Below are 12961 nucleotides of genomic sequence, written 5' to 3' on the forward strand. Positions count from 1 at the left end.
AAAAAAAAAAAAAAGAGTAATACTGAAGTCTCTGAACAAGCCTGCAGTGTTTTGTTTTTCCTTTTACCAAAGAGGGAGAAGATTCAAGAAAACAAAGGGGACCCYGCCTTCTCAGTTAAGTTTTTAGAAAGTGTGTTCAGAGCATCAGGGGTTACTTTCATCCATAYACCCCAGAAAAACCCACTCTCCTTGTGATGAAGACAGGGTACAGATCAGGGACAGATCTTCCCTTCCACACAAAGCAGTGCTATGTCCACACAAATATGGATCCTGCAGCCAAAGCAAGCTACCCCATGGCTCTCAGGGTGGCAGCTTGCCCCCAACAAGGACCTTCTCAGCCWCTAGCAGCACCACTTATTCTCTCAAATCACAAGTTATTTTTCACCTTTGTCAAATACTGAAACCCCAGAAGTCACCTTCTTCATTATGGTATCAGACTGAAATACCCAATATTTCTTACCATGTGTCACTTGCCCTCCACATTTTTGTGGTCAGCTAAACAGTTTAACAAGACGACACATGATKAACTTCTTTCAAGATATTTTAGTTCATTGATTCTTGTTAAGAGCACTGGTTGCAGTACAATAGTTTAACATACAGCAACAAAAGGTACTCAATTTACATGCACAAGCTATTTAATAATAGTACACAGTCTTTCCTATTGCCATTATTAAACAAACACTACTGTGACAGCTGGCACAGCCTTCCAATTGTTCTCATGAGCTGTAAGAGAGTGATGAAAACAGTCTTCCAATGGTACAATGCCAAAGAACAGARATTTGGCCACTGCTAGAAGATTCCAATCAAGATACCAGTATCATAATAGGAAACAGTGTTGAAATAATTGTAAAAACAGCTACAAAAGAAGCTATGCAAAATTGCTTTCACTTATACTTCAGTTTAAGAAAAATGTGGGAAATACATACRGCTTTGTATGGAAACAAAAGTGCATGGAGAGGCAGAAAAGTTAAAAGTTTAAGGCAAGACAAATGTGTGGATGAGTAAAAAAACTYCTGAACATTGAAGTACTGTAAACCAGCAGATATCTATTGGGGAAGGAGTGCATAACTGCCCTTCTGGATTGTTTTTGTGGGTAGGGGTTTTTTGTTGGGGTTTGTTTTGTTGGGGTTTTTTTTTGTTAGAGTTGTGGTTTTTGTTGTTGTTATTTGTTGTTTTATTTAATTTTATTTCAATAGAGCTTCCACCTTTAAAGTGCAAGCCAAAACTCTACTGCACTTGTGTTTGTTGCTTGGCTGAGTTTTCATTCAGTTTTACAGCTTGGTCCAGATTTTCATGGTTTAATATGCAAAGTATAGCACACTCTACYAGGACTACTCATTCCAAGCTTTCAACACCTGCTTTTCAAACAACAGATACAACAGTGTCACCTTCATTAAAGCCAAAGTCTCAGTATTGCTATTAAAGGGCTTCTAGAAACGAGAACAGAGAAGTCAGATTTATGACAATGAGCTCTGTAAAACACATACGTYACAATAAGACTTTTCCTATAGCAAATAAAAATCAGCAGGGGACTTGATTTTWTTTTAAACATTTCTTTCCATGTTTCAGAAGTGCTAGCAATTTCAGCAACAAAACTTTCAAAGCACCCTGGCTGTGCCACTTTTTAGTGGCTTTTCCAAATGGTATTTAAACAGGTAAGAAACCTTCTTCTCTAAGGGATAATTAGCAGTTTAGCATTATCTTATTGGCAATTCAGATTCTGAAATATTATGAATATTCAATAGTTTTCAACATTTTATTCATAACCATATAAAAAAGCACAATTACATGGTCTATAATACACCAAGTAAGACTGCAAAAATAAAACTCAGAAAACTAAAAAGGCCTCAATTCTCCTATTATTGTTGCTTGTTTTTTACTAACTGTCTCACAGAAAAAAAAAAAAAAAAAGTACCAAAGGCTTAATCTTTAAATACAAAGGTATCATCATCAAATCAGGTCCTCTAATCCAGACTGATGGTACACTTATCATTTCAACTGAACTASTCATCACAAACTTGCAATGCCAGCACTCATTCATACCCTGAACTGTTCCCTGGCCTCATCCACTCAATCAACTATTCCCATCCTTATTTTAAGCAGGACAATTAAAAAAGTTGCTTGTGGTTTTGAAACAGTTGGTCTGAATTCTTTAATACCACACTCAAAACACATGAAGACAAATTTAAGGATATTTCAACTCAATTCTTAAAACACTGTTTAGAAAGGAAAAAATAGGCATGAATATGGAACTACAGAAGGTGTCAAAACACCAGTTATAAATGGACTTGGTAGAGAGCCTACACTGGAAACACTTACCTTGTCAAAGCATCAACACGATCATCTCAGAAGATAATTCAGAGATACTTAAGTCAGAATTGTGAAATAAGAAACTATACTGTCAAAGGTCACTGAAATACCTGATCTAGGGCAGTGCAAAATGATGGCTGGTGAGAGGCAACCAGTCACCTTGCAAAGTGAGTGACTTCAAATTACTCATCACTGACCTTCTTAATAATCTGCATTGAAGGACCTGATGAACACCAGTGATATTTCTGTCATGCAATTACAACTGTTAAGCAACCAATATGCAACTCAAAAGTGATACTGTCATCCATGGTGGACTATTGAATTAATAATCCATTAAATAATAAGTTCAAAGGGGAAAGTGGTAAACATCTCGCCATAAGTGAAAACACTTCAAAAATTTACAATTAAATAAAAAGTTAGATGATATCTTATAAAAAGAAGTACTGAACACAACAAGGCCACAATAAATTAGTGTTTCCATAAAATGACATGCTGAAGGTTTTGTTCCCAAGTCTATACATTGTTTACTGTCTGTTAATTCCTAAATATTGACAGCATAATTGAATAATTGAGGTACAGTAGTTTACATTTGTATATGTCTTGTAAAAACATTATTTTTTTTCTTCCAGTTTTTCTTCCTCCTCGCCAAAGAACAACAAAGGAAACATTCCTAAAATGCAGCCAATGGTCACTCCAATAGCTTTACCCTAAAGAAAGGGACAAAAAAAAAAAGTTTTTCACTGATCAGTTGGTTCTGATCCCACATACCAAAACAACCAGGAACATACACCCTTGTTTTAGTTTTTAGTTGGGAGTCACGCTTTTCTTAGCATGCAGACTAGAAACACAGTCAGTGAGAGAGAGACAGATATGACAAGGTTAGAACCAGTRTTTGCTGTGATAAAAAACAATTCTGAAGAAAGAGGAAGGCAATGCTCATGACGAACTGCACAAGTGTTAAGAACTAGCAAACATAGCAGAATGACCAGGAAGTCAGGAAAGAAAAAAACAAAACAAAACAACAAACCACCATACAGCACCTACACACAYTTTAGGTGCAATTATAAATGCATCTGCTTGTATCTGGTACTGCAATTCATCGAAGGCAGGAATGAGTGGCTCCTTGCAAACATGATGGCTTTCAAAGGCACAAAGCAAAACCAATAAAAATAGGAAAATATTTCAGAATTTATCTGAATGTGTAAGTCCAGAGGAGAGGAAATAAAGTAAGACAAGCAACTTCCAAACCACATCACTGCAGTAGGTGGACAGTGCTGAAAAACTTGAGACAGCAGGTAAAAAAGAAAAAAATGCTACCATACAGGCAAAGGTGCATAAGAGGCTTTTCACAGAAAAGCCATGTGAACGAACTGGAGTGCAATGACAAGATTTTGCCAYAGGCTCAGCTTTCACTGAGAAGAGTCTTATATTGGACAGACTATGGGGTAGCCTCGTGACAATATGCCAGCTCTTCTCTACTCAGTGTTTTGATTTATCTCTTCTAAAACCAAACTTTTTTCTCCTGTAACCTTTCCTCAGCTATTCTCTTCCCTTAAACCTGCACAAGCATTTTTCCCAATGAAGGCTCATTCTGGCAAAGTGAAATAAATATCTGTTTCTTAACTCAGTTTCTGATAATTAAATGAACACTCTCATTGCTGAAGTGGGACCACTTCAAATGTTTAAATGTGAAGTAAGTAATMACTCTGAGAATGAATCTGCAAGATGAGTGTCCCATAACTGTAAACACAGGCAGTGAATATTACTCAAAYGCTAAAAATTTGGCCAGGGGAAAACTAATTTTCTATCCAAGTTAATTATAGAATATTAGAAATGAGTACATAGCAGCACAGGTTTATGAACAGCAAGCACTTGGCAAAGAAYGTAGAGGAGAAAAGTACTAAGGGGTCGTAACTTCCAAGTAAATTATCTTATCATAGCCAGAGCTCAATCCAGGTTATCTGCACAGCATACACAAAGTCATTGCAGAGACTATCCACATCACTAGTCACTTGGGGCTTGCTGCATACAAAAAAACACTCAAGCCCAAAAATATCCAGTCTCATGACTCCCCCTGACATGGGCTCACAACTAAACCTTCTGGGGAACATGCACAATGTYGGTGATCATTAAGGATTCAATGGAAAAGGTGACAAAAAGTATTTATCAGCTAGTTTAAACAGAAAACACTCCATGCCAGCATTGCTGCCCACAAGATACTCACCAAGTGTGCACTGAGACGCGTCTGCCACATGTCAGCTTGTTTGGGTGTCAGGTCAGGGATTGACAGACCCAATCGTGAAGCCAAAGCTTCTACATAACCTGCAAGACTGGAAGAACAAGAAAAAGAAACAAAATTATTTTGAATTTCACTGTATCTTCTAGGGAGGGTTTTGAAATACTTGAACTTAAAAACAATATCTTTTCCTTCAGCATACTAATAAAGTGATTGAGAGAAAACTATGGGAAAGAGTTCAGAATTCTAAAGGTCATGTTTTGCAACGTAAGTTAATTATCTCACTGATTTAATATACAGTATTTCCAGGAAATCTTCATGCAGTACAACACAACTGGCGTGAATGTTAATGCATTTTTGCAGAGCTTTTTAAGCAACCTTTACTGGAGGAAAGGTCACACACAGACTAGTTAGTGGTAAGCCTTGTAATTGCAGAAAACAAAACAGAGGGAAAGTGGGAATAACAGGCATAACAAACAGCTTTACTATCAGCAGTTATGCAGAAATTTCCTTAAAAACTAAAATAAGCTGTATCTGTTTTTATCAGAAATAGGTATCCCTAGACTTGAAGACATTGCAGAGAGATTGTTTTAGCTGAGGAGAAGGAAACATCTTCAGATCTGGGGAAAACAATCTGAGGAGGTGTATTATGCAAAGCTGTATTATACTACAAAAAAAAATCCATTTTGTGTCTCAATGAATGAACTTCACATTCTTAATACAAGTTCATACATACCCCAGTCCAGCTAAATCTGAAACAAGGTTTCCCAAAGCRGCAGCTGGAGGGAAGAAGAGGGAAGAGGAAAAGGTAATACTTTAATTACAAACAAAACAACCAGGTCCCACTCCACAGTAGTTATCACTTAGTTTATATAGAATAAAGACTAGAACTAAGTTCCTTTTATTTTAGTATTTTTATTCTGACCTTATTACAGTTTAGTAACAGCGGCAGACTAAAATTAATAGGAGGTGCAACTATTTTTCAAAATTTACACRGAGAAAACTTGACAAATAAAAAAGACAACACTAATGCCTGAAAATTGACATAACTTCTGAGACCAGTGTTCAGAACATCTGTGCATGGTTGCCAGCTCCATGCAGCTGATGCTAGACACCAAGCAAGACCTTCGAGGGCCTGAAGAGGCACAGGAGCATTGGAAATAGAAGGAGCTGTCACTCAGTTATGCAGCTTTGATAAGCATGTCAACATATCCATGAACTGTATCAATTTAAGAATAAATACTGCACATGAGTGAACAAAATTACACACAAAATACATGATTCCACAGCAGACCTTACTGAGATAAGTTTGCCTGTGACTATCTCACAGTGAACCAGGGACTGCAAATTTCCGAATCTTTAACTCACTCTGCTGTAACATTTTCAGTTAAGCTCTCCCTCCTCGTGCTTTTGAGCAATGCTGCACCTGCAGCAGATCCAYGAGCAGCTCTGCACCCTCTGACACTGCAGGGGCACCAAAGCTGTTGAGCAGAGCCTTATCAGTTTTGGCCAGTGCAGGAGCAGGGTGGCTGCTTGGCCTTCCTGTGGTATCTCACCAAGGCAGAAGAGCCACCAAGAAGTGAAATAAAAAGATCCCAACACTGATCTCCACTTTGCACAAACAGCAACGTAGTAATACCTATATACATACATCAATACTGGGCCCTAGGGAGTTTAGAGCAGTTCCATTACAGAAATGCAAATACACTTTCTCAACTGACCCAGGATTTGAATTATTAGGTTGAAACCGACAACAAGCATTTCAAAAAGCTATTTGAACTGAAATCCCATTTCTGCAAATGGAATATGTCCTTGCCTCACCCAGAGGTTGTTTCATTAGGAAAGGCAGCTGCAAGACAGGAAGAGCCATTTCCAGCTCTGTGTGCTACTTTCAGCCTAAAATATAGGAATGTGCCATATTAGTCTAAATGTGCTGCATTTTTAATACTTGCCTGCCATAGTTGAAATTCCTAAGACAACTCCAATTGACAATTCTATTTGGGTTCCCTGAAAAATAAACAGTTTTCTCATTATTTGAGGGATTTGGAGTTAAAAAAAATTATAGTGATACAACTGACAGAAGTATTGTTTACGGCTTGTCTATTTTAAAAGTGAAAGGATGAAAGGACATTTCTTCTATTAGATCACACAGATCCTATCTTCCTGGCATATATATTTTCCCCTAAGACAAGAGCCTGCTTCTGAAATTCTTCTCATATTTCATACTCTTGTAGCAGGCAGCTGGTAGACAAACCTGCAACCCCTATCCCTGCATACTATCTCCCCCACTACAATTCTTAGCTGAATGCACAGTTCTCAATGAAAACTTCTACAAATACTGAGCAAACAAAACACAGTATCACAGCTCCTTACATTTTCAACTGAAGAAACAAAAGCACATGGACTGCACTATGAAACAGCAGTACGTGGTCCAAAGATATGAGACAATGTGCATGAACTAAAACAAGACATGTTCTGGTTGGATAGAGCAAAACATTTTGCACTGCGAGGACAGCTGAGCATTGCAACAGGTTGCTCAGACAGGCTTCCTTTGGATTTCTCAAGTCCCACWGGACAAACCATTAACAACTTGGTCTCATCTTACAGCTGGTTCTGCTTTGAGCAGGAGGTTAGAGACCTTGAGAAGGTCCTGAGCAGGGGGACATTCTAGACTRGATCTCACAGACCAGTCTATTATGTTCTCTTGTAAATTATGAATCTTACAGACTGGATCAAGGAATTAAACAATGAACTTACCGCAGCAATCATAATTGCATTATCCAAAAATCCAAACCCTACAAAAGGTAATGCATTGTGGAAGAACACTAAAAGAAATAAGTAACAAAGAGAAAAATCAATATTTATGAGCGTTCACTAGCACTGGAACAAYTGAAATGTCTAACACTGGCTTTAAGAGAAGCAAAAGCAACATACACAAAATTTCTTTCCTATTAATTCTACTGGTGACCTTTTTGTTGCTGTTTGATGTGGTCAAACCCTTTGCTACAGAGAAATGTACTAATGGCTTGTGAAGAACCAGGTAAAGCAACTTATTCTGGTAACAYTTGTACAATTTCAGATGGAAGCCTACTAGTGCATAACAGAAATATTTAAAACTACACAAACTCTGRTATTATTTACAGACCTTCCAACAAYGTTGCACTATTACTGAAGATCACCAGACTGTCTCACCAGACTCCCTGCATTCTTCTCTTGCTTGAAATAAAGTCCCTTTCTCTGCAAGTCCCTCACTATTTCTGTGCAAGAACTCCATCTTCTTCACACATTCCTAAAAATCCATATTTTAAAAGCATTGTCTGGTGCTAGATGATTCTTGTCAAAAACTCCATCAGCCAAATCTGCAAATGCTAACGTGATTTTCACTAGTGTGTCATATACTGTTAATTACCTGACTATTTCAGCTACATCTTCTATGTCTTGATTGTTTGTGCACTGTCCTCAGAGCAAATTAGACTTGYAGTTGCTCCTTAACACACTGCTTAAGAAATCAAGTTTCACCTTTTGTTTCATGCATTTTCTTCTTTTTTACTTCTGAAATCCATTAAATCCTTTTCAAAAATATTTTCTATTGCAGAAGCTTGGAATATGCTGGTCTGAGTAATTACTAAGAATGAGCATAGTGCTACTGTATCATTCCTTTTTATCCTGCTTCATCTTCTCTCTCAGGTTTTAGATTGCAAGCTTTTGATGGGGTGAGATTGAATTTGCACAGCACTGCCTCCAGCTGAGTTTCAAGGTGCTCACTTGATAAAACTAAATACAGCATGAGGACAAAATACATGACAAAAATACAGCTTAGTTGAAAATGTTCATTTTTTTAACATTTAAAATGCAGCAGATATTCAGTTTGGATTTGGCTGGAGTTTGGGGTTTTTTTCCACTTCAGAGTGGACAATAATTCCTACATTTTATAAACTTAAAGACATGCAAATGTAGGCAGAGGGAAGAAAGAAGAATGCATGAACCTYGCAGTTATGTGTAAAGAAACTGGTACCAGTACCTTTTAGGTTTCCTTCCTGCAGACAGTATGAATCCATGACCACAAAAAACCAAAGCCACACTCAAAATCTTTCATGCTTAGGTACTAGAACATGAATGGACATCTATAACTACTTTGTAAGAACACACCTGTCCTCTAAACTGTACAGGTAAAAGACTACAGCACAAAGAGTATGAAAATTTCCTCTTTTTTTTAACTATCACAGGACAARCCCACCAAAACATAGATAACAAAAAAAGCACACAGATATGCCCATTATTTTGCAAATGTGTATACCAAACCCTGGAGGTAAAAATGGAGCTCACATTCTTAGTGAAATGGACAGAATTTTGGAATTCATGGAGCAAACAGAGCCCCAGGGACAAAGGGGGAAAAAAAAAACCCAAAACAGAATAAACGTAGATACTTAGAATAGGACAATGTTTGCCTAAAAAATTTGCTCAGTGGAGAGTATAAAATCACAAAAATACTCTAATTCGGAAATGAAATCAGAATTTGAACCATCACAGTATTATAAATATACAATCAGTTTCCAATTTCTCTGCAATTTTATACCACTTCTCAGTCCTTTTAAAACACAAAACCTCCACGAGGTACTGCAGCATCAACACTGCTTGGCTTAGAAAAACAACGTTGGCTGCTGGCTTTGAACTGCGTGCTCTCATTTGGGCTTTCTGTCCTACTTTCACTAAGTGATGCACATTCTCCAGCCGAGGTGTTATGAAACAAAGGCAGYAGGGTGAGTGTTGGTGCTTGGTTTTTGATTTTCTCTGACTCCATACAACATGGATGAGGACGGACCAACACTTGTAGAACAAAGATGAGGGCAATTCAAAGAGAGACTGCACAAATACTGAACCACATTCAATAAACATTCTTCTTTTACCATGTCTCAGTTGTCCTGGAGATGGTGGTGCAACCTCCAACTTCTCTAGAGAAGTCAAAATGAAATGAGAAAGTTAGCTGCTTCATCACAAATTTGGTTTATYATAAAGTCTTTACCAAATCACTAGCAGGCAAAAAAGCAGTTATRTAATTTAACAGTTTTCAAATGGGAAAGAAAAATATTTCACACCTACATTTTTATTAYTTTTACAAAAGATAACACAGTATTACAAGCCAAAAACTCTTAGAACATTACAAGCTTAAAGTAGTATAAGTGATTATGCAAATGAACAGCATACTTCAGAAGCAGCCCAACAGCCATTTTTACTTGCCAATTACAAAAACACACTAAAATTAGAAAATTGTATGTYATTATTTTTTTAGAGGTCCTCTAAACATGCAGCAATCTTCTTTCCCCCAGAGAGAGTCTGCAAAAAAAAATCCTACCATTTATATTATCAAAGAAGGCATCTTTTCATGGCAATATAAGAATAGAAGAAAAAAAGTGATTCATCAGAACCTACGTCTGAGCAGCGCAGACTAGAGTGAGTATTCTTGCATCCAAGTCACTCTCATATTCAAAGGTATTGTAAAGAAGAAAATAAAATATTCACTYAAAGTAATTTTGATGAAAAGAAGTTAGATCATGGTACCAGTATTCACCAACCAGGACACTGACTTACAAAATAACTTCAGTAATTGAAGGTCTTTAACAACTTTCAAGCTATAGTAGTTCCTGAAGGGGTGCTTCTTCCCTCTGTCCAATATATATATATACCACCTAAGCTCTGCAAACACCAGTTGTATTCATCATTCAAGTGGGACAAGTATAGCCCAAATACTACAGAAATAAAGACTATTTTGCTTTCCCCTAGACAATGCCAAGGAATTCAAGATTCAAAAGTCAGGCTGGAAGAGAAACATAAGACTGTGCCATGATAAACAAAGGGGAGCCCTGTGAGAGACAACCTTCTGAAACCTCAGGCACTGACAGCCAGAAAATGTCAGACCAAAATTTTCAGCTTGTGCTCAGGAAGGATAGGATTGGGGAGGGGACCAATTTTCATATGGTCTCCTTCTGTCCTCACAGGTTAAGCAAATCTTTCATAGAAGCATGGACAAAGAAAGAACAATCTACACATACCAGTACTGCCCTTTGGGCAGCTTTTCTCAGAGACAGTAAATTCCCACAACACCAGGGAAAATCAAAGCCACATTTAAACAATGAGATTAGCTGAGGTCACTGTTTCTAAAAGCTCCAGATGCCCTGAGGGTGGCCAGGCAACCCAAGTCAACTCCCTCACATTCCTAAAGCTTCCCTAAACCCATTTGCTCCATCCTGCTGAATGCCAGGGAGAGAATAACACCCCAAAAACCAGGAACACAAGCGAAGGATGTTACAGAGTGCTGCCCTCCATGGCTTTCTGCTCTGACCGGAAGCTATCACACCAACCACTGTGGTTCTTGGGCTTCCTGTGGCGCTGCCACTGAAACCACCCCTGCTGCTGTGCCATCTWGTCTTTAGATCTAGGTCTCCAAATACAAGAATTTTGTGATAAGAAACTGTAACAACATAAACAAATTTCCAGGAAACACTCTACCTCTGAGGAACACATCATCGTTTTCCCTGATTATGACAGCCAGTTAGGTTAGGTAATTACCATCTATTTTGGGTACCAATACAGAATACAAAAGACTATYAGCTTGTCACGAGATACTACTCTGGATTTAACTACAACTGAATTTGATAGCACCTGTCARTCTACACAGTCTAGACAGCTATTAAAAAAACGCTAAAAAAAAAACCAGTGCAAAACTGATTTGAGAAACATAGTACCAAAAGGAAGAATTAAGGGTGTTTAGAAAAAGAAATAAAAATGTCTTACATCTAGGAATARTGGAAGTTCCAAGTCACAATAACTAAAAAGAACATGAACTCCTCCTTCAGAACATACATCAAGGACTACCTTGGGACTAGCTTCAACACMATCAGGGCAAAAGAGGTCACCAGGGACAGTGCCACATGGTGGCACAATGCTCTGGAGGCCAGACTGCCCCTCATCAGCCACAGGGAGCTCATGTCAGTAACGGTGTCTTCCTGCTGCACATCCAAGAACTTTATTTCATAAAAGGCAGTTGTATAAACTCATCTGGAAGTATGCCTGGCTTACAGCTTCCCTCACCATTAAGATAAAAATTAATCTGTTAAAAAAATATGTGATTACACATATTAATGAGACAGGGATAGAAGTCTGCCAGATGAAGTTCAGATAACTGATGCTGGTGAACCCTGCACATGCCCTGGACACGGAAGCTCCTTCTCTGCCTGAGCCAGGACAGAGCTGGAGAGAGAACCTCATTCCAGCCCAGCACAAAGCAGGGCCAAGTCAGACCAGGGTACTCAGGACCTTGTTCCACGGCAGGACCAGGCTCATGGGAAAAGCTGTCCCCTATGGAGCATCAAAACCAGGCTTTAAAGCACAAAGGTGACTTCCCTGAGAACTGATACTTTGCCTCTGCCAGGTACAGAGAACTTCCTGCTGCAGGGAAGGGGCTGCTCCAGCTCAGCTCGACTTGCAGAGGAGTAGATTAGTGAAAAGCTGGGACGTAAGAAGGAAAAAAAAAATTAGAGCAATAAAAACCCCCAACCACTGTGGCAGGAAAGCCAAAAACCTTTTTATAGAATCACTTCCAATACCACCTCTTTAAAGCATAAYATACTTGAAAACTCTGGAAGATATGAAAGCGCTGAGAGCCAAAAAAATTCTTTAAACCAATTTTTTAAAACTCTAGATARCAAAATATATTTCAGAATAGGGTAGTTATTAATAGGAAGTTGTTCTGACTATTTAAATTTTCAAGACTCAGCAAAAAACAAGAATAAAAATATTCACAGAGTACAGCAAAGGAAACATGCCCTTTGCTTGTTTTACCAGAGGGAAAACAAAAATCCAAATCACAAAACTGCCTTCCAATAACTCAATTCCGTCAGAACTAAACAATTCAGAGCTTAAATGTCTGGGGGAAAAAGAAAACAACTCTCAAGTACTCCAGAACTGCCTTTCACCCGYTCATCCTGCACCACAATGCTCAATAAGACACTAGAATTCATCTTCTTGCAGAAGGAATAAAGTGCAATGGTGGAATGAGGAATATTGCTATTTTCTAGCTGACATTCATTACCATAAATGAGGTTATAAACCAAGGTTCAAGTGCAATACATGTCATGAACCCTGAATTAGCRAAGTCTCTGAAGCAGAAAAAAATTTACTGCTTCTTAAATCTATTCTTGATATTTTTTGAGTTTGTCATTTATTTTTTTTTTCCAACTATTTTTTAGAAAAATACTTAGAATCCGGGGAGAACGCAGGGGTTGGAGGAGGGAAATATAAAACCATCAACATAAATAATACCATCATCCACAAATTGGCCTAAACCCAGCAAGTTAAATTCCCTCTGCCAACTGTAGCCAAGTACATGCAACTTAGCTTTAGGTATATTATTATTCT

General features: G+C 38.1%; 1 protein-coding gene across 1 annotated transcript in view; it reads right to left on the reverse strand.

Moving 5' to 3' along the window:
- Positions 1 to 1125: 1125 nt before the first annotated feature.
- The window catches only part of TMEM65 (transmembrane protein 65), a 28442-nt gene continuing 16606 nt past the window's right edge, over positions 1126 to 12961 (reverse strand). The window contains exons 3-8 of the mRNA XM_057368333.1: positions 9454 to 9498; positions 7304 to 7371; positions 6499 to 6553; positions 5283 to 5325; positions 4535 to 4640; positions 1126 to 3017 (exon numbers count right to left, since the gene is read on the reverse strand). Of these exons, the coding sequence (XP_057224316.1) occupies positions 2922 to 3017; positions 4535 to 4640; positions 5283 to 5325; positions 6499 to 6553; positions 7304 to 7371; positions 9454 to 9498 (413 nt within the window). The 3' untranslated portion in view covers positions 1126 to 2921. The remainder of the gene's footprint in view (positions 3018 to 4534; positions 4641 to 5282; positions 5326 to 6498; positions 6554 to 7303; positions 7372 to 9453; positions 9499 to 12961) is intronic.

Source organism: Malurus melanocephalus, unplaced genomic scaffold (genome assembly GCF_030028575.1).
Source record: "Malurus melanocephalus ecotype Western Australia unplaced genomic scaffold, MMel_1.1 scaffold_3, whole genome shotgun sequence".
NCBI classification, from domain to species: Eukaryota; Metazoa; Chordata; class Aves; order Passeriformes; family Maluridae; genus Malurus; species Malurus melanocephalus.